Source organism: Brachyhypopomus gauderio, chromosome 5 (assembly GCF_052324685.1).
Source record: "Brachyhypopomus gauderio isolate BG-103 chromosome 5, BGAUD_0.2, whole genome shotgun sequence".
Lineage (NCBI taxonomy): Eukaryota > Metazoa > Chordata > Actinopteri > Gymnotiformes > Hypopomidae > Brachyhypopomus > Brachyhypopomus gauderio.
This window is the reverse complement of record NC_135215.1, coordinates 5,237,087-5,257,967: the sequence shown is the minus strand read 5'-3', so window position 1 is coordinate 5,257,967 and position 20,881 is coordinate 5,237,087. Positions and strand designations below refer to the sequence as shown.

Below are 20,881 nucleotides of genomic sequence, written 5' to 3'. Positions count from 1 at the left end.
TGAGACTGAGGGATACGCAGGGTCGGTGCATTATTTCATTTGACTGTTAAGAAATGTATAATCAGTCGAAAATGGCTTAAAAAGCAGACTGTATTTATTTATCGGAGAAAACCATTTCAAGTAAGCAAAGAATACAGTTGTCTCCGAGATTGAAGAGTCATTTTAATACATTAAAATTATTCTGTAGGTTCACGCACGATTCTGAGACGCAAAACAATGTGATTGACACTTTAAGCAGGAGTGTAGTCATCCAAGAGTCTTACCTCTGAACACTTAAAACTCTCCAAACTATGTAGGCATCGAAAATGGCAGCTTAAGTAACATGAACAATGCTAGTTTTGAATTTACATGTTTAACTATCTTCTCAAGTCAACAGCCCTAGGTCCACGCCTTTCTGAAAACTGCCCACCGCCTCAACTTTTGAGTCAAACATGGACTGACAAATGTGTAAATGGAGGTTTGACATTTCAGTCGTACGAATGGAAAGAATTGCGCAGAAGAAAAAAACATCAAACTTGCTTATATTTATATGAATATATGTAGCATGCTGCATGTAATTGGTGTAGGTTGTTTATGTAAAGAAATGTAATCCGCATTTTAGTACCAGTGTTGTACTTAAGGTTTTGCTGACAGACTAATGTAATTTTGAATACTGTTTTGTATACTCGTGTGAATTTGTAAAGCTCCTCATTAATGAGGGGCTTGGTTTTGAACAAAGCGTGGGTGTTTCCACAGACAGCACATTTATATATCCCTGTTAACACTGTGAAAATGTATCCAAAGCATAAACGGAGGTCTTCATTCAGACACTTCACTTTTGCACAATTTCCCCTTCCCTTTTATTTCAAAAAGGGCTACATAGTTTTATTACCTTGAAGTCAGAAGGATAAAAAAAGGCAAAATGCTATATAAATCTCCATATAAATCTCCATTTATGCAAGACCTATTAACATGCACACACAGAACTTTACCATACTTCTTCCCCCACATATTTGATCAACTTCACCCCAATATTCTGTCAGTCTGTAAATTGTCCCGACGACTGCCAGGTGTAATGTACTGCTGGCTGGACCTTTAAACAGTAGCTGAGTGTGTATCTGTGTGGCCTCAGTTATTTTCGCTGAGCTTGGATCTTCTGAAGCAGCAGCTCCATCTGCAGGTTGAGATTGGGTTGACCTTTTTTCGTCTTCTTTTTCAGCAACTGGTATGTGGCCATTTTCTTTTCTTTGTACTTCTTCAGGGCTTCCTCCCTCTGTGCTTTGTCATTCAAGTATTCCTGCAACACAACGAGAGAGTGCTTATGCGTACAAGTGAAATGATCAGTGAAATGTAAGAAAAGTTTTCCTTATTGTGGCATGACAACAAACTGAAGTAAAGTATTATTCCTTTTTCTCTAACCTGTCTCTTTCTCTCTCTCTCCTCCTTGATCCTCTCATACTCCTGCTTCATCTTTTGATTCGCAGACATTTTCTTCTGGTTCCTTTGTCTTGGTGGGTATTTATGGGAACTGTTAACATATCAGCACAAACCATAGCAACTAGGAATGGAAATGAACTTTTTATGTAATCAGGTGACTTCATAAACCAAATAACACATTTCACATTTTCAAGCTCATATAGGATCGAGACCCCTGTGTGCTTAATACTGGCCTGCCGTCATAAAACAAACACACTCATCCATGATTAACTGTACCCAACCTACATGGTTAGTCACTGGTATTGGTGAACTTGTAAATCCTACACACCTCTGAATCTGTGAACCGTGTTCATTCGATGAGCTGGTACGAGCTGATATCTCAGGACAGGCTGCCGGCTGTGTCCCAGAGCTGGAAGAGGCGGGTGTGAGCTCCAGGGTCCCTGCTTCCTCCTCTTCAGGCTCCGTGGTCTGTCTTTTCCTCCTGCTCCTCTTCACTTGCTCTTCTTGATCAAGCCTCTGCTGCTCGGCCACGTAGAGATGCTTCAGGTGCTCCGGGAACTCGCCTGTCAGCTGAGCCTTCGAATCTCGCGCTCTCCATTTCTCCTTTCGAAGAAGCTTGTTGTACTCTTGTTTTACTTTTTGTTTTTGTTTGAAAGCAAAGCCCTGACCTGTTAATGGGCACACGTGTTAAATTCTACAACATTTCCATTAGACTGGTTTGTAATAACATAGCTACTGATGGTGAACCAACCATCACCATGCCTTGAGGTGTTTAGACAGCATTGGCAGGTTTTGACAGGATGTGCTGAGACAGTTTCTTACACCAAAAGGTTTCAAATAGCATTTGTAATAGCTAGTAAGATTGTTAGCTTCTTAAGTTACTAAAATATGGGGTGTTACACCGAAATTTGTGACCACCAAATTCTGTTATTGTAGGCTGTATATTAACTTGCCCTTAAAGTATTTACATACACTAACGTATCATTTGATACGTTAAAAAACAGTTTTTACTCATTTTACTGGAAGTAAACATGAGAATGAGAATCATCAGAATGAGACTCCACTGTGCCTCCATAATAAGTTTAAATCCAATAAAAATGTTTTCAGATGCTTTTATTCCTCTTACATTCATTTGAACAAATGTGTTTATGTCTGGGATCAGCAGAGGGCCAGTAGCACACAGCGGTAATCAATCACAACACCTATACACGTTTGGGAAATGTCAGAAATGGTGACCTGTGTGATGCTGGTTTTACAGTCACAGAATTCGATGGTCACAAATTTCGGCGTGACAACGACCAAAACATCCGCAGTATAACAAGAGTTGTAGAAGATATCTAGCCACCTTGCTAGCTAGAATAGCTGACGTTAATCAAAACTCATCTGAGATCATCTCCTAGTAGCAGTCTAGATATTAGAAAATCTCGGGACGAACCTTCCTGTACACTGCCATCAAAATACTTGTTCGCTGGAATCCACTTTTTCTTCTTTTGAGTAAAAGCTGACGGTGGACCCTTTTCATAATATTTTTTTACGTTTTTGCCTTTAAATGAAGCATTGGCAATACGTTTTGGGTTTACAGGTGCCATTTCACAAAAAAGCTAGCTAGCGACATTTAGCCAGCTAGAAAGCTAACTGGATTGTAAACATTAGCATATGTAACACGTGTTTACAACCCCCCGCCCGCCACGTGACGTTATTGTCGCGGAGTAATTACGTAAAAGTGGACGGTAGACATTTTTAATCTAACATGGATTATCGATAGACATGGATTATCGATAGTTTATGTTCTAGTATATAATGTAATAGCGCAACAAATATTAGCTTTAACATAACTTTTATTGGTTTTGATGATGACAGTAAAACACATCCAGTTTTTCGTACTGAACCAAATTTTAAAAGTTGCTTCCTAAAATCACTAGCAATGTCTGAATATCGAGCGTCGCATTCTCGGTCTGCGTGTGACATGCCAGCAATACTTTTCTTGTGCTTCGATACAATATGGCATTTTCTAATTTCTCGTGTAACGAGTTAAAGGAAAAGATAGACGATGTTCGCAATTTTCTTTCTATATCGTTAGACATTGCAAATGCACACACCGTAGATTTTTATACGCGCGATGTGTGGCGAACGTTCATGGCTGTGGACCCTGAAGAGGTGTTGTCTGCTGTCAGTTCTACTCATGACCACACGGTGGCGGCAGAGAGTAAGTTAAGATGTTGGAGTCTAACAACATACACAAAAGTGACTGTATTGACTGCATTTCACATGCGCCCCTTCCTTTGGCTATACAGTGACTGCTTGGTTAATGTTAACAAATTACTCTTGTCTGTATTCTATCTTTTAACTTTTCTGTAGTGAACGAAAACATTAGTTTTGGCTTCTGTGATGTCACCAAAAAGCTGGTAGACGTAGCAGCTTTTCTCAGGGCTGCCAAAGCTCTTTCTCTGCCTGGCCTGGGTGTATGTGTTCAGCGCGCAGCAGTTTTGGAGTCACTCCGAGTGCTGTCTGGAGACACCCAAGGTCTGTTTTCTAACTGTGTGACACTTAAATTTTTATATTTTTAAATTCAGCTTCATAAAATCTTTAACTTCTCGCAACACTGACTGTCAACAAACATTCTAAATTTCCTTAATTCACAATTACACACAAAATTTTACTCAGCTGGTGACGGTTTCAGGTGGAACGTCAGATGCAACTCTCGTACCTGATGAGTTCATGAACTCGAAGAAGGCTCATGAGGTACCAGCTATGTCTGAAGTGGTGGCAGGTCTGGCAAGATGCAGCAGAGTCAAACAGGTAAGGAGGGCCTTTTTAACACCAGCTGGACTCCCAAGAGCTTGTTTGGATACGTACTGGTTGTTTCTTCTTTCCCCTTTATCTATCTCTCTTGCTCTCTCTCTCTCTCTCTCTCTCTCTCTCTCAGGTTATTGATGTGGGCTCAGGAAAAGGCTACCTGTGCTCATTTCTCTCCATGCAGTATGGCCTGCAGGTATTTGGCATAGATTGTTCCATCAGCAACACCCATGGTGCACACGAGAGGAACAGAAAACTCAAAAAGTTCTCCCGAGTCTATCGGAAACATGACAGACTCAGGATCAGCCAGGAAGTCCTGGTTAAAGACTCAAGTAGCAGGCATGCAGAAAAAGAAGAAGAAATTGGAACCAGTGAGCGCCACAGAGCAACTCCAGGCCAGAAAGAGAGGGATGTTGATGAAAGAAAAGCTGGGATAAACCTCTCCAGTGGACTGTGTGGTATGGGTGAGATCCAGAGTCCTGTTTCCCCAAACCTGGCACGGGATCATTCCACAGTCTTGAACGGGCCTGGAGACTGGGCATCAGAAGCTCAGTCAGAGAACCCTTTCTTCGGTGCCTTGGACCCTGACATCGTGGAGCACGTCTGCCCCCGTCTCCCCCCGAGCCTGCTGAGCCCAGAAGAGAGGGAGAGGAGGAAGAGGGAAAACCTGGAGAGGAAAGCACGGGACGGGAGACGCAACAGTGACAACGACAGCTTGTTTTCACCCCTGACCTCCTACGTCACAGCCCAGACTGAGCTTAGGACACTGATTGTAGAACTGGAGGTGAGGGACCGGGAACACTCAGCACTTTGATTAATGGCGAGCTCACTATTACCAACTCTGTCAGCTCATAGAAGGTCAGATAGAAGCATGGTAGCTTCTGTGTTGCTATCTTTCCTGCAGAGCAGAGTCAATCAGTCAGTCATCCACCTCCAAATCGGCCTTGAATGAATGAATGCAGTGAACGCGTTCCTATGTGCTGTGGCCCCTTGTATGTTTCACTCGTTTAACAGGGCTGGAAATGTAATAAGACTCTACTAGCCATTAGGTTTTAATATAGAACAGAAGCCTGAAGCCCTTTCGTTCCTCTGATGTGACAGCAAGATAGCAGTAATTATTCTAATAATATTAATTATGCTGATTATGGGAGGTTAGACTCAGGAACTGCAGGGCCTGGTGTGTGCGATGTTTCCATCATGACGTATGAGACGTATGAGCTGTGATCAGTGAGCGGCCAGCAGCTTGAGAGAAGAGGAGTGGATGCGTTAGTGCAGTGTGCTGCCAGACAGATTTCACCACCCTCTCTCCCTCCCTCTCTCCCTCCCTCCCACAGGAGGCAGTTATGGTTGGCCTGCATACGTGCGGAGACCTGGCCTCCAGCACCCTGCGGATGTTTGGATCCGAGCAGGAGCTCCGGGCCGTCTGTAACGTAGGCTGCTGCTACCACCTCCTCTCCGAGCGGTTCGATCCGGACGGCCAGGGTGAGCGCGAGCTCCATGTGCAGGGCTGCTAACGGTCTCGCATCCACCCGGCCACCCCATGGGGTGTAGGCGCCATCCCCGCCCATTAAATAACAACGAAGAGTCAGGTTTTAATTGGCGCGGCCTCTGGGGAAGAGAGGTCGCAATGTTTTTGTTGTGTGTACTTTTAAATTGAAATGCTACCCTGTGCAAGGCTGGGAATGTAACGTTGGTGGTCTGCGTGTGACCACAGAGGGTACAGTGACTCCAGAGTAGCACCTACACATGTCCGTTCAAAATGACATCATCACTCAAGGTGTCTGACTGCTTTCGGTGACATCACTTGGGCCGATGGGTTGTGCAGACACGCAGGCCGTCCGTGGTGTTCATGCATTTATGTATATGTGCTCGTGCGTTTGCATCTGGTTTTTCTCCCACCATAATGGGTTTTCCAGCAAAGTTTCGTTTCACATCAACATGGAAACTCAGTTCCACACACAGTATCTCCCTCAGCGTACTGTCTCTCACGAGACAGCTAGCCCAAGGGAACATATGTTCCCACACACACACACACACTCGCACACACTCGCACACACTCGCACACAGACAGCAGGGGTTTGAGTCCTGGACAGCTGATGCTCCACTACACAGCTCTCCCGTTCTTCACGAGCTCCTCCCACAGCAGTGGCTCGTGTCTCTTTCTTTCTCGCCATGTGGGAGGGATTATTACTTATTTTCTCAGCCAAGTCAAGAAGCATAAATGCTCTAAAAGAGCTCAATACATTTCATGTGACAAGTGATAGAAACACCAGGCCTAACTGCTACTTCCTTTAAAATCACTTAGGAAGAAGACGGGAGATTCCAGAGAACAGCATGATATAACCTCTGCAACATTTTTATTAGTAATATACAAAAATCTGTTTCACAATGGATTAGGCCAAGAAAACATGATGTTTCTCAGTAGAGCAGACATCCATCCTGTAAATGGTTCTCTAATATTTATAAACTCTGTGTTTGGTCTCTACTGATGGAAAACTAAAGTTTGACAAAACCTATGGTGAAATGCCCAACAGAACGTTTGCGAGAGTTAAAACGAAAACGTTTTTGGACGAATAAAACCTTTTTGAGGTGCTGTCTCGTGACGCTGCTTTGTGGCTAATGCTATTTCCCATGGCAATCCTGCTCTGACCTTCCTCGGTAATGCTAGATTAAGATTAATCTGCGTCTGGGCAAGCAGCCCCTTCTCACTGCCTCTGAGTCAGAGTGTAGTGATGACATAAGCACTCGCTGTAAAGCCGTCCCCCGGGGCTCCTGCGCTCTGCTCTGAGAAGAGTTCTGGCACCGCCATCTTGGCCGCTGCAGACAGTACTTGCTCCCAATCAGAGCGGAGCCGCCGCACCTGAGCACAGCCAAGAGCAACAGTGAGACGGGACAGAGAGCGGAACCAGGGACACCGGGGCAGAATTAGGGATGCCGGGGCAGAATCAGGGACCCCGGGGCAGAATCAGGGACCCCGGGGCAGAATCAGGGACGCCGGGGCAGAATCAGGGACCCCGTTCGGAGTTAGGAGAATCTGACGGACCTCCCTTCGGCTCACGGCCCTCTCACAGAACTGACCGTGTTGCATCAATCAATCAATCAATCAATCAAAGTTTATTTGTATAGCACTTTTCACAACACATGTTGTCACAAAGCGCTTTACAGGATTTAAAAGGTTAACAATACTATGGGTCCAGAACCCTAATGAGCAAGCCAAAGGCGACAGTGGCGAGGAAAAACTCCCTATGATGGTGGGGAATAGGAAGAAACCTCGGGAGAACCAAGACTCAAAAGGGAACCCATCCTCCATTGGGCGGCCCGTTAACACACAAATTACACAAAATACAGACAAATACACAAGTCACACACAAATCACACAATCAGACTAAGTAAAGGTAAAAGGTAAAAATGAAAGTTCTGGGTTTTGTTGCATCATGCTTCATGTTGCATCATGACAAGGTCACACTAAGAACCAGGCTTGCATGAGCGCACGCGTGTACACTCATGCACACATGCTGGAGAGTATCCATCTTAACAGCCCACTGTGATCATACATCCGCACAGTGTGTGAACTCACACACCGTCATGTCCAAGTGAAAGCGCTGGTGGTCATATCCTGTTAAGCAGGAAGCATTGTTCTTCCAACACACACACACACACACACACAGTTTGTGCTAGGTTTTGGCTCTTGTTCAGTACAGCAAGGTTAACAGTAAGGCAGCTTTTGTTGCATTAGGAATAAGGCCTAAATGCGCCAGCAGCAGACTGGTTGAGTGGCAGCCTGGCTGGAACATGTGGCCTGCAGACGTGTCCTCTGTGAAGCCCCCCGGAGGACACTGGAGTTCCTAAGATCCTGGAGCAATGATGAATCGAGATCAAGATGTCCTGCAGCTTCCAGCAAAGTGATATATAAACAGTTTTTAGATAATGATGTTTATTCGTGTTATTTTTCATCTTTCTCGGGATCATTAATTCCTCGGTCTGTCCTGGGCAGAGTGTGATGTCGGCGTGTGCGGCTTTCCCATGAGCCAGTATCTAAGAGAACAGGCATGCTTCTGTGGACGCAATGCCAGGATGTCGGCATGTCTGGTGAGTTCAAACTACAAACTGTTGGCTTCGGTCTTGCCAAGAGGTATTATGTAGTACACGTCGACTGATGAGACCTGGAGGTCGATGCTGTTGACGTGATGTTGCGGACTTTGTGATGTGAGTCGGTCTTCAACTCCTCTTTTCCTTTGCTTTCCTGGATTTTAGGCCTTGGAGAGAGTGGCAGCTGGAAGGGGGGTAAGTGATGGATGAAGTCGTATTCCTGTCTGCTGTAACCAAACATTTGCCCCCCCCCCCCCCCCCCCCCCCCAAACCAGATTTGCATATAGAGAGAGTTTCCACAGAGAAGCTGTTTGTACAGCTGACAGTAATAGGCTGGCCATGCTGAATACCAGTCCTGCAATTCAGGGCTGGAGGAATATGAATATTTATCACACTGCGCTGCAATGGGCTGATGGAATCTGCTTTTTACTTTAGATTTCCTGTTTGGGAAAATTAGCTGAAGCACAGGACACAGAACGGTGTGTTCTGCTGATTTGCATTAGTGAGTGAGTGAGTGAGTGAGTGAGTGTGTGTGTGTGTGTGTGTGTGTGTGTGTGTGTGTGTGTGTGTGTGTGTGTGTGTGTGTGTGTGTGTGTGTGTGTGTGTGTGTGTGTGTGTGTGTGTGTGTGTGTGCGTGCGTGCGTGCGTGCGTGCGTGCGGAAATGTTTATCTATGTCTGATAATAGCTGTGGAAAGTGTGCTTTAAAATGCGCTTTTATAAATCATCTGAAAAAAACAGGGACTTTAAACTTTTAAATCAACTTCAAAAAGTGAAATAAAAGTTATTTTCTTTTATTTATGTAAACTAGGGTGCATCGAAATGTCAGTCAGTATGATTGGTCCTTTTCAAATGTGTTCTGATTGACAGCTTCCTATGGAATCGCTCTTCTACAGGGCAGTTTTTCATGTTATTCTTCAGGATCACTATGATGCCCATAAGAGGTACTACACACACACACACAGAAATTTGAAGAAGATTCCAGGTATCTTACATGTAGAGATGTAATGTAGAGATATATAAAAATTGTAGTGAATTTTCCAGAGAAACTTGTTTCCAGCATGTTTCAGACTTGCACATCTGACAAAGGACCTCTACACACACACACACACACACACACATATACAGTATATATGAGAGAGAGAGAGAGAGAGAGAGAGAGAGAGAGATGTAGTGTAATACATAATGTTTCCAGAGAAACAGACCATTAATGTTCACACAGCTCTGCCTCACATGCTGGATACTTGTAACATCCTGGATAAAGGTGTACAGCAATCTCCAGTATGTGCATATACTACAGTATATCTCAATGTTCAGAATTCAGTTTTTTCAAGAGGTCATCTTGGTGTCATTCTAACTAAAGATCAGTGTTGTATGTCGAAATAGAATGGCTCTTGGGACACCTGAGTAGTTTGTCCTGGTGTGAACCCCTGGCATTACCTGTCTAACCTTCCCAGCACCCCTCAACACACAAACACACAAACACAATGCTTTGCTTCCTCACACTGTCCCCCCATTTGAGCGGGAGACACCAAGTTCTGTATTTCATTACCCTGACTCCCGGCACATCGCGTTCAATAGCGTGCTGTCCCCAGTCCTCCCCCCTCGCGTTCCAGAGAGCTTTAGGGAGCGCTGGGGAGCGTGAGGGTAAGCAAGGGTTCTGAGTGGGAATCTCAGAGGTTCCAGATACTTGATCCTCACTGCACAGGTTAAGACCTGATTCAGATGACTGATGGTTCTTACTCTTATCTGGTTTTCCCTGTGACTAGTGAGAAGCGTGTGGGGAACGTTTACTCCAAAGCATCTTCATTTGTGGACTACGTGAGGAGGGCCCTCAGGAAACTAGACCTGGACGAGTCAAAGGTGAGCACTGGTGACTCTGAAGATGCCAAGCAGATGGGCTGTATCTTCTGTACTCTTCTTCTGAGCAGATGCCCAAGTCATAATTTCAGTCTGGATTCAATCTGCTGTTTCTTATCAGATTATATCATGGCAATGTTTTCCCTAACTCAACTGAACCGAAAGAAACACCTCAATTTATCCTTTATGAGGTCTTTCATTTGCTCCAGTTCCGTTGTAGTAAATCTCAGTTTTTCAAGAGTGTGTTCATCTGATTTCTGTTATGGGAACAATGGAGAACAATGGAGACGGCAGCATTAAGCAAGCTGGGAGTGCAACGATTTACTGTGTTTCACATCCGAGCATTTTACGTCCTAATCCTCTATGGTCAAGCTGAATAGTCTCTTGTCGTTTCTAGGCTTTGAAAACAGGCTTTTTTTTCTTCCACCCACTTGTGTTTTTGGTTTTCAAAGGCATTAGTCTATTCATTCCCCCCCCTTCTCTTCTGCACAGCTGTCAGATGGTGTGATCCAGGGTTACCACGACCTCTATCGCCCCAGGCTGAGCGAGATGGTGGCCTTCAACTTGGTGAGCTGGGTTTCCACACCCTCACCCCACACTGTTTAACAACTCGAGAGTTTCTCTTCACCCTTCACCCAAAACTGTATATGTGGCACTGTTGCGTTCTCCCTCAGCTGAAGGTGACGGTGGCTCCGTGTATTGAAGGCCTTATCCTGCTGGACCGTCTCTGCTACCTGAAGGAGCAGGTAATGAAATCTCCATGTCCTCGCGATAAAAGGAGCACATATATTACCATCTGATTGGCTAACCTGGACCGTTGACTACAGGGTTTTACTGCTCCCAAGTACTTTATTCTGTGCAGGTTAAACAGAGACATATCACACTCTAATGGGTATGGAGGTCAGGTTCTGTCACCCCCTGAAGCCCCTCAAGGTCCCCTGCCTGTCTCTGTTAGTCCCTTACTGGTGACCCTTTGACCACTTTTGAGCCACTGTTGCAAAGGCATCTGTTTCAGCTCCACAATGAAGTTTGTGCTCCAAATGCACCACATACATCTGTCTGTGTAATAGAACACTGAAAAGCTTTTGAATCCACTTTCAGTGTGGGATGGTTCGAAAGAGCCTTTGTTTTAGGCCAAATCTCAAGCCTGTGCCTCAGGCAAATATGGTTCTAATCATTAGACAAACCTACAACTGACTCTTTGGCATTTTGGACACTGTTGAAAACTGTTGTAACGCAACTATTTAAGTGCTAATTCATCACTTTCTAAAGTGATGAATCACTTTCTGGTTGAACCCTGTGCTGTTTCTGTTAATGTGGGGCATAGGTTCAAGCATGTGCTCTCACAGTGGCTTTCGTTTGGAAACGACTCCTCAGTGCATACACACTCATTACATAGGATGATATATAAATAACAGTTTTTAGCCTTGCTGCTAAGACAGGATATGTTTTAGTTTAATATTCATTATGAAGAATTATGCAATTCATATGGACCCTAACATTCTGTCGCTGCTTTGTATGCCCAGAAAATACTTATATCTTTGGGCAGTTTGGTTTTTGTTCAAGGCCAACAGTTGATGATGAGGAAGAACCATCAGAAGCCATCTTTTCTTTGCTCAAGATTCAATTGAATTATAGCTTTTTGCTAACGTATGCCATCCACATATTGGAATGCTGTTTCAGCCTCCACGTCAGCCATCTGGGTTTGAGTTTCTGCTCTTCTTTTGCACTTAATCGATCCCATAATTCTTCTAACGTATCTGGATCTGACTGTCCGTTTGTAGTAGAAGATGTACGTCACGTCCTTACGAGTCGCTCCAGTACCTTGAACATTAAGGATCAAATCTTGTGTTATTTTAAAAATGCTTCACCACATTCTGTGATGATAACTCTATTGCGTTATTCTCTTCTTACACTTTTATGATTGCACAGTCAATGTAATCCTTAGTAGTGTAAATAGGGAGACGGCACCAACACCACAGGTGTCCTCGTCCTCTTATGGATCACACATGTAAGGCCAAAGTTGCTCCACAGTGGATTCGGGTGATAAAATAAACTTAGGGGGGAAAAAAGACACCTGTAGCCATATATTCAAAAACAAAACACTGACTCATCATGCTACAGGAATTCAGCAGTATGGAGTTTCAACTTACCGTTTTCTGGTTAAAGTTTCTGCTCAACATAACACACTTCAAACATAAAACCCCAAGCCTCCCGTCGAGAACACTTAAGAGTGTGCGGCTAAGGCGGTCACGAGGCACAATCCGCAGAAAATCCAAGAGTGATAGAAATGGTGATCGGGAGTGAAGCCGTTGGTTTCTCTGGGGATCGTTTCCGTTCCGGGTTTGTTGCGTTCACTCGGCGGTCGTGTGGCATAAGGCGGCCTGTCCTTCTGCTTGCCTACAGAACACTGTGGTTCACTTCTGTCAGACCCTGGAAGGGCTTGCTGCTTATTAAGTGCTGTTGATGACAGGCATGTGAGCCCCTGGTGCCCATATGGAAATTAGAGTCATAGTAGACCTCATGACATTTGCGGTATAAATAATTTTGCTATAAAGCTACGAGTCTGTTGCCAGAATTATAAACCTGTTCTTTGGTGAGCAGTTGAGGAATTTTTTTTATTGTATGAACTTGAGGACAAAGCAGTTTTCAGCTGAGCCGATTATTATACCTAATTCAAATGGGCTCTTCGGTGTTGTGCATACAGTAACTGCACTCAAGCCGTGGGCAATCAAACTGATGGAATTTTGCTAATCTTGGTATGCAGACATGAAGCTACAGTAGAGTTTAAAGTCCACCACAAAGAACTGTTTACTTCATTAATGAGAAACCTATCCAAATGTTTACTCATTTGATACTATTCAAGAATAGTTTTATTTAAACGTTTTAGATCCTCATGAAATAGGTCTGAAAATCCCATTCGTACCTCATTTGAGCCATATTTTTAAATTCTTGAGACACACTATATTTCATTCAAATGGTGACCCCTTTGCCATGTCTTAACAGCTAACACCTGTTATTTACCCAGTATGATCCTACTGCAAGTGCTTTAACGCTATAGAGAATTTGACTGAATTTTTTCCCAACCATTTGCAGCACTGTCAGAGGCGCTTAGAGAAGCAGTTTGAGGCCAGATTGTTCTCATGAGTGCCGAAAAATCTAAACAACGCCGGCGCTTTTGTACACTGCTCTGTTGGCTCAGTGCGCTAAGTCAATGGCGGCACAAAATACACTGTACAACATGCTGTAGCAACTGCAGACCTATAGTGCCTCTCCACAGGACGAATTCCTCTTTAAAGACTGTATGTATGTTCCAACAGGAGAATGTGCGCTACTCCGCCTTGGTGCAGCTCTTCGACCCACTTCTGTCCCCCAGATGTTACGCGGTTGTTGGATTAAAGAGCCAAAGGGATTCATAACAGCCAAAGATGCTTCACCTCGTCTATTCTTTTAATTTGTTGATGCAATTCCTCTTTTTTTTACTTGCAGTGTACTGTTGTGTCCTATTTGTTACTGTAAAATATAAACAATTTCTCACATCTGTGTCTGTGTGTTGTAATTAAGTCACCATGGCAACTGCAAGCGCTGTGCTTTTTGTTCCTTTTTGACTAACTGTAAATTCTGTGTTGATATCAGATTTAAAGGACTGACTATCCCTGGAAAGCAAAAGGCCACATCTCAGCATTGAAGCACAGGTCTGGTCTTTCAAAGAAGCAAAATCTGATCAGAGCATCACCAAGCTGCCTGAGTGGCACTTTTAACAGCAGTTGTAAATAGATGTGAATATAATGTGTTTTTTCTTCTCAAGAGCAGCCTGGAAATAAACCTGCTGTAATCCTGACCTTTTGCCCTCATGGATTCTGCATGCTCAGAGTAATCCTCAGACATAAGTTGCGCTCAGGCGGCCGGTATTCTGCAGCACCTGTTTATCAGAACATCAGAACTAATTCAAGCCTCAACTCTTGGTCACCTCTGTCATTTCATCCACAGCCCTGGATATGCACTTCACATCCAGATGTATTAAAAACATACGTAAACCCCCGAAGAGATTCATGGACCTGGATCATTGCTGGTTCTCTAGATCATTGGAGCGTGAGATCAGATGCACCTGGTGGAACTATTCATTAATTAGTTATATATTTATCCTGGATATTCTTATGTATATGTATCTGAATAGCGAAGTGAAAATGGTTTCAGAGCTATTGCAGATTGTATTGCTAACCACCAGGGAACATGGCGTGTGTTCACAAGGCCAGGTTTGATCAGGCCTCATCAAGTTGCATGGTTTTGAGGTTGATCATTCCCTTTCGATCACTATTGTAACTGAGTCATGTTCTTGCCTAGTTTATGTAAAACTGCATCATGTAAGGAGTTATTAAGGGCTGAAATGAGGGGAGGAGCTAGTCTTAAACTGAAGAAAGGAAGCATATCCACTTTGTTCCAGTGTTACGTGTGCCTGGAGAGTTGTTGTCTGTTCTGGTTGCAGCTGTTCTCTTTGCTGCTGTCCTCCCACACATCCGTCTCACTACCGAGCTGGCGGGAGTCGAGCGTGCTCTGACATCTGTCCACAAGCACCTTGCACAGAATGAGTTGCTGGAGGTGTCTCTGGGGTGTGTGCTGGGGACATGCCGCTATCGCTGCCTGGCTCTGAAAAGCCGCACCTGTGCTGCCACAAACCTTTCCCTGTGGTTCAGCACAGCTGTGGTCATTCTGTGTAAAGCCCATAAATGACACTGACCACTGCCTTATCTCCCACTGCTGCGTAGTCTGTCAAGTGCTTACACACACATACCTGTGTCTGTGTCGCACACACATGCACAAACACTTACACGCTTAAAGTAGCTGAAGTCAATGCCATCCTTCAGCAGGGCCGTGATGCCATTTCCTGATCTGTGGCTAAATTGGGGGGATAGGGAGGAACATGTCCAGGATATGAAGTTTTAATGCAATCTTCAGGATCGCTGTGCCTGAAATAGCAAAGCGATGGGAAACAGACTAACTCACTCTTCTTGGTTCATTTGCCCAGGTCTCAGTTTTGAGGACAGAGAGAAATGCTCCTTATGAAAGCACAGACCACATCATCGAAAGCTTCTCTGTCATCACTAAACCTGTCCTGTGCTACAATTTCATTCCACATGGACCAAAATAACACATTTCTATTTTAGCATCATTGTAGACACAATGAACTGTTTTAAGTTTGCCAACACTGCAACCAGCAAACACAGTCCTGATGGTATTTTATGTACACAGCCACTCTCCGCTGGGGCCTATAATGGTATGGTGTATGTATTTTACAATCTCAGTCTTATACAGTCAAACGAGTGACTATGGATTACTTTTCATGCAATAACATTAAGCTGTTGAACAGCTGCCAAGTGATAATCACACAGTTCAGAATAAGATTCACACATTTGAAAGGAAGCACATGCATAAATTGTTATTGAAAAACAATGTGTCTTTTGGGCTAGTGGCCTTTGCCCCGTGTGATCTGATCAGCTGGCTCCGAGCAGCTGGGGGGAAAGGGAGGTGGGGGGTGGTCAAACCGGAGGGGTAAGACTGGACGCAGGCAAGCTGAGCTTCCGGCTAGAGGAACAGAACGGCAGGAAGTGGAGGGACGGCCTGGAACACTCTGCTTATCAGGCATCGGCGCTTTGAAAAGGCACCGCATGCGAACGAGGGGCAGACGGAGGGAAGCTGGAAGGAAAGAGAGGTGCGATTTATCTTTTCCATCGATGACCCATCATCAGTGTGACCAAACAGGATGCAAGGAGGTTTTTGTGTGTGTGTGTGTGTGTGTGTGTGTGGGGGGGGGGGGGGGGGGTCTATTTACAGATTCTCTCCCCACACACACCCCACTAGGCCCTAATGGCACATGATGAGTTCCATCTGAAAACACTCACTCACTCGTCCAGTGTGTGAACCGCAAATTCAATGCATAAACACTCCACCACAGCCAACAGAGACAAGAATACCATGACAAAGTACGGCACACTATCTTTCATCTCCTCTTCTGAAGTTGGCTCTTTGCAAATCTCTTTTCTTTGATGTGTGAATAGGAATATACAACATATATTTAGCCAACAATCCAACTTTAACTTCTAGTAAATTCCTAACAGCAAACCTATACAGTCATGTTGAACCATTATAATTTGAGCAGAGCCTTTAACACTTTCAGAGAAAACCTGGATATGATTTTTTCAGTCCATGAGTTTGAATCTTTAAAGCAACTTTCAAACTTTAAAGACAGCGGAAATCCCGTGTGGTTATGGAAAAACGAATAATAATCTTTATGACCGTACAGTGTTGTGGACATGCATTGCCATTTCAAATCTAAATATATTTCATGTTGGAAAGTTTCTTTCACATAGCTATTGTTTGGCCTAAAGTACAAAAGAGTTGCATGATCAAAGGACATGCTATTTAGCACAGTGTCTTCTATAAGTAGTCAGTAGTTTAGTGATGTGTTTGTTTTTAAAATATATCAGTTTTGATATAATGTTTTTATAGGTATACCAGGCAGGAGAATTGTTTGAACATACCAACATTTTTTATTTGGAGAAGGAGAACATTTTAATGGAAGGAAAGATTTAAAGTTGCCCATTTGATTTAAATTCCGTTTTGGAAGGAGAAGTTCATTACACTATAAGCTAGACATTTCAGTAATCTGACTATGCAATCTAAGAATTAGAATATAAAATCTAACAGTACTAAGACATACAACTCATTTTATTATAGAAATAATAACCTAAAAAATGAAAAAGTTCTGTAAAGGTCATACAATAGCAACTGTAGTAAAGGCTCTTATACCTACCATTTATATCTCATTCACAATACACGCACAATCACCTGTATTTTAGACTGAGGTTAACATCATAGGTGTGTCCCTGCATGTGAACGACTAACACTCATCACAATCATGTGACTGTTGCTGTTTCTCCATGATTAAAGGCGGTGTAGTTCAAACACATATCCAGCTGACAGCCATGGAGGCGTAAGGCTCGCAGCATGCAGCAGTGCATTCTGAACTATCTGAACAAAGTCACTTGGGCATGCACCGATGATTAATGAAGAACAACAAACCATTTTGAGCAATCAGGAAAAGAGGAGAGAAGAAAAAAAGGGGGAAAAAGATGGAGGGAAGGATTCCATGAAAGAAGAGATAAGTTAGGGTGCCAAAGTGCCGCGATGGTCTTCATATGTTCCATCCCTCCTGTGTCTGGAGACAAGGGGCGACACTATCTTTGTCTTTTTGCTATTAGTTATTCTCATACACTTGATAATAACTGTTTTTTACATTGCCTTGAACAGAGCATGTGCTATTTTTGACTGGGAGTGCCTCACAGTCTGTCATTCCTGATTATGATTTATGGTTTCCTGTGCGACATTCATCAGCATTTATGGAAAACACCACTGCAAATGCAAAAATATGGAACTCGGTAACAGCAGTTCATCATATGCAACTGGAACATACAGATTGGTGGAACTGATGTATTAATTGAGTACAACATAATTATTATCTTCCCGACTTGTTCACTTACCACGTGCCCCACTCCAATACCAAAAGCAAGCAGGGTAGGAGACTATCCTCTACTAGAAGCATTACCACTGCTGGAGAATTAAGGTTGTCCAGAAGCTGACGCAGACCTTGAGGTAATTTCCTGTTCACTCCTCCACTTGGCATTCATTTTATTGAAATGCCTTTCAAAAGCTGTCAAACACCACAATACATAATTTGTAGTTCATGAAAAATGCACATTATTTGTTTTCCCCATAGATTACTCAAATAACTGAACCTCACCATTCATAAGTAACAGACAAGTGGTAAAAAAAAATCAGTTATGACTGAACGTCAGTAGTTTTAAACTGAATTTTTTCTTAAAATTAAAATAAAATGTTTTATATTTGTATTTACATTTTCGCATGTTATATTTTATATATTTGCTTTTCAGTGCCTGACTTTAATCTATGCTACCTTTTATGTTTGTTTATACTACAAAAGCAAAATGGAAAAAAATAAAGTAAAATACAGAACTTAGATATGGCAGTAAAAGCTACTCTGTTTTCATTACATTTCAGAAGGCCCAGTGCATCTGCCTCAATTTTTAACAGCATGTTCACCTGTCATTACTTTACACAGAGGAAGAGCAGATCAGGAAGCGTGCTTAAAATGGCTTGGATTATTAATACATTTGTGCTTTCGATGGGAATATAGAGAAGAGTCAGATATTTGAGGTCAAGGAAAGGGTCACATGTCTTATCATGTTTTTTCTGATTTTGTACCATCTGTTTTTCCCTTTTTCCCAACACCCCTCCCCCCACTACACACACACACACACACACACACACACACACACACACACACACACACACACACAGAACAGGTTGTGGTCCAGCTGGTCCACAACGGGGCTGCGCTATATTTTCAAAGTGACATACATGGATCATATCCCATCAGGGTGTGAAGGTATTTCATTACTCTCTCTCTCTCTCTCTGTGTTTCTATCTCTCTGTATCTCTCACACAACACACACAGGCATACTGCCACAGGTATTACCAGGGTGTTCTATGTGAAACATGTCTTTGAAGGTAAGGAAAAGACTTTGTAAGGCAGAGCCTCTTTCTTGCCTTGTGGAACATCGTGCTAACAGCTGTATATAGTTACATAACTGACTAAACACCCTTTTCTAACTTTCCTAGTCGCCTGATAAGTACATTTAGATATCTTTTTATCTAAACATCTTTTTTTAATTTGTAAATTTTTAAGACTTTATACGATGTTCAGTGTTTGACAAATATGTCAGAACCTAAAGCCAAGCAATCATTTACCTGATTATATATCATAATAATATGGGTAAGTATATGCAAAAAATTCTTATTTGGTTAGAAAAGCATAATTTCAATGTGAATTTGAGCAAGAGTGAACAAAATAAATACTTTTTTTCAAAGTTGTGTCAGTGGAAGTGGTCACTCAAGCAGACTAAAGCAAGCTCGATCGAATCTGCGGGATAGCTGACGAGTCAAAAAGATGCACAAAATATCTTGGACCAGGTAGTCCCGCTAAGTGTAGCCTTCTGAATTTTCAGCACCATTGGTCAATGATCAACTGCTCGTTTGGGAAGCGCCAAGCTACTGCGCATGCGTGTTTTTTAATCAACACACGCGGGCAGTGTTTGATAGGAGGACACCGAGGACTACGAGGCGATGTCTGTGCGGCGTTGTCGACGCGCATCCATACAGCGGCATAAATGTGACACGTTTTCCGACAGGTTTCATTCTCTTCTGAGCTGAGCCAGGAGCACGTTTCAAGTCGTCTGCTCCGAAACTCCGCTAGCTTGATGGAGAAATTAGATTTCCTCTCTCAAACAGGGGAGTCAGTGAGGATAACAAACAGCGCGGAGAAGTAATATTTTTTTTCACGATTAGTCTCGTCCTCTCTTGTTGAGAAATGATAACGGAGTTGGTGTGCAGCGCCGTGGCCCTGATCCTCTACGTTAACACCCTTAAGGCGGATTTCTGCTACGATGACAGGTATATACCACCATCACTTTTACTGCCTTGTTGCACACGTCTTTATCCCAACATCTATCAACGAAAGCGATGGGAGAGTAACGATCATGGTCCACATCTTCACTTTGCGGCGTTGTAAATCGGCTGTAACAGTTTAGTAGGTTCCGTGGAATGTTTGCTTTGTTACACGCATTGTTACACTCCCAATTAAAAGTTTGCCACAATTAGGAACGCGACGCATTAACTGCTGTTACAGTTTTACTAATGATAGTTGACACGGACCCCCGGGTGTGTGGACGCCAGGTCGGTGCTCCACGCCGGTTCTTTTATTGTTGTCTCACCAGCGGTTCCGGTTGTCAGAGAAACGGTGTGGACCTCGCGGAGGCTGAGTGCGCGTGGAGCGGGTGCATTTAGCCCCCCAACAAAGCAGAGGGTCTGCACACACCGCCTCTTGTTTGGGGTCGCCTATTTCTTATGGAAGTCATTAAAATCATTTTACTTTGGAGAACGTGATTTTGTACACAACCCCCAGGGCATTTTGACGTGAGACTCGTCGAGAAGAACCCTAAGCACGAAACAGCAGGATTCACATAGTCTCTGGTCAAGATCTTAATGAATAGCTCCAGATGTTTTAAATTCAATTTTTAAGATTTATCGGTAGGCCCTAAGGTGAAGCCGCACGATACAGTGTCATTGACGGATATAAAAACGCTGTTATTATAAAACTCGCTGCTATCTTGGACACACAATGCGGTGTGGAAAGTTTGGTGTAGGAATTTGCTTTTTTTCTTGTAATCTCATTATTTTGTCGAAACTTGGATTATATCTACAGCCATTCATGACTGTTAAAGTATTTCTTGCACTAAATATGAACACGCGAACTTAAGTATAAAAATCATCTTGTCCTTGTTATGTCAAATTTAAATCTGTTGAAGCTCGGAAGTCTCAGGAAAGAGTGGACACTACAACATAGCCAGTGTCAATAAAAGTTAAGATTTGGCCCACAACAAGCTCAAACTGAGAAACCTCATAATCCTCTGATGTTTATTTCATATATTGAATAGCAGACATTCTCAGCCTCTCTTCAAGACTGAGTTTATGCGAAGAAACACTGGTTTTCCAAAAAGGTGGTTAAAAGCATATCCCTTATCCTCTCTTCTCTGCTTGTTAAATTAAAACCGGTGACCTTTAACATTCGGATCAGAAGTAGTTCTA

General features: G+C 43.2%; 3 protein-coding genes across 6 annotated transcripts in view; 2 read left to right on the top strand and 1 right to left on the bottom strand.

Annotated features, from left to right (window-relative positions):
* Window positions 1-72: 72 nt before the first annotated feature.
* ccdc59 (coiled-coil domain containing 59) lies at window positions 73-3,089 on the bottom strand. Of its 2 annotated transcripts, none has more exons than XM_077005151.1 (4): window positions 2,852-3,089; window positions 1,745-2,084; window positions 1,399-1,486; window positions 73-1,276 (listed from the first exon to the last, which is right to left on the bottom strand). In XM_077005151.1, the coding sequence occupies exons 1-4, from the start codon at window positions 3,003-3,005 to the stop codon at window positions 1,112-1,114; spliced, it is 747 nt and encodes a 248-aa protein (XP_076861266.1). In that variant the 5' UTR covers window positions 3,006-3,089; the 3' UTR covers window positions 73-1,111. The 2 variants fall into 2 exon arrangements, with proteins under 2 accessions (XP_076861266.1, XP_076861265.1); XM_077005150.1 differs by having other exon boundaries at window positions 1,399-1,507; window positions 2,852-3,085.
* Window positions 3,090-3,139: 50 nt separating this feature from the next.
* On the top strand, window positions 3,140-13,696 carry mettl25 (methyltransferase like 25). Of its 2 annotated transcripts, XM_077005137.1 has the most exons (12): window positions 3,142-3,622; window positions 3,775-3,939; window positions 4,097-4,215; window positions 4,343-4,996; window positions 5,547-5,694; window positions 8,207-8,301; window positions 8,467-8,496; window positions 9,170-9,243; window positions 10,069-10,162; window positions 10,652-10,726; window positions 10,834-10,905; window positions 13,480-13,696. In XM_077005137.1, the coding sequence occupies exons 1-12, from the start codon at window positions 3,418-3,420 to the stop codon at window positions 13,576-13,578; spliced, it is 1,830 nt and encodes a 609-aa protein (XP_076861252.1). In that variant the 5' UTR covers window positions 3,142-3,417; the 3' UTR covers window positions 13,579-13,696. The 2 variants fall into 2 exon arrangements, with proteins under 2 accessions (XP_076861253.1, XP_076861252.1); XM_077005138.1 differs by lacking the exons at window positions 10,069-10,162; window positions 10,652-10,726; window positions 10,834-10,905; window positions 13,480-13,696 and having other exon boundaries at window positions 3,140-3,622; window positions 8,737-9,306.
* Window positions 13,697-19,320: 5,624 nt separating this feature from the next.
* The window catches only part of tmtc2a (transmembrane O-mannosyltransferase targeting cadherins 2a), a 34,626-nt gene continuing 33,065 nt past the window's right edge, over window positions 19,321-20,881 (top strand). Inside the window, exon 1 of one of the 2 annotated variants that reach the window (XM_077005126.1) lies at window positions 19,321-19,687. In XM_077005126.1, coding sequence (XP_076861241.1) covers window positions 19,605-19,687 — 83 coding nt within the window. In that variant the 5' untranslated portion in view covers window positions 19,321-19,604. The remainder of the gene's footprint in view (window positions 19,688-20,881) is intronic. The other variant, XM_077005127.1, reaches the window with a different exon arrangement.

Bases quoted from the DNA above. Each gene is read 5' to 3' on its own strand.
- ccdc59 (XM_077005150.1), bottom strand. From the start codon at position 3,005: ATGGCACCTGTAAACCCAAAACGTATTGCCAATGCTTCATTTAAAGGC. The intron at 2,085-2,851 runs GTTCGTCCCGAG...GCCCATTAACAG, and splicing joins TGATGGCAGTGTACAGGAAG to GTCAGGGCTTTGCTTTCAAA. The intron at 1,508-1,744 runs GTGTGTAGGATT...ATATGTTAACAG, and splicing joins CACGGTTCACAGATTCAGAG to TTCCCATAAATACCCACCAA.
- mettl25 (XM_077005137.1), top strand. From the start codon at position 3,418: ATGGCATTTTCTAATTTCTCGTGTAACGAGTTAAAGGAAAAGATAGAC. The intron at 3,623-3,774 runs GTAAGTTAAGAT...ACTTTTCTGTAG, and splicing joins CCACACGGTGGCGGCAGAGA to TGAACGAAAACATTAGTTTT. The intron at 5,695-8,206 runs GTGAGCGCGAGC...TGTCCTGGGCAG, and splicing joins GTTCGATCCGGACGGCCAGG to AGTGTGATGTCGGCGTGTGC.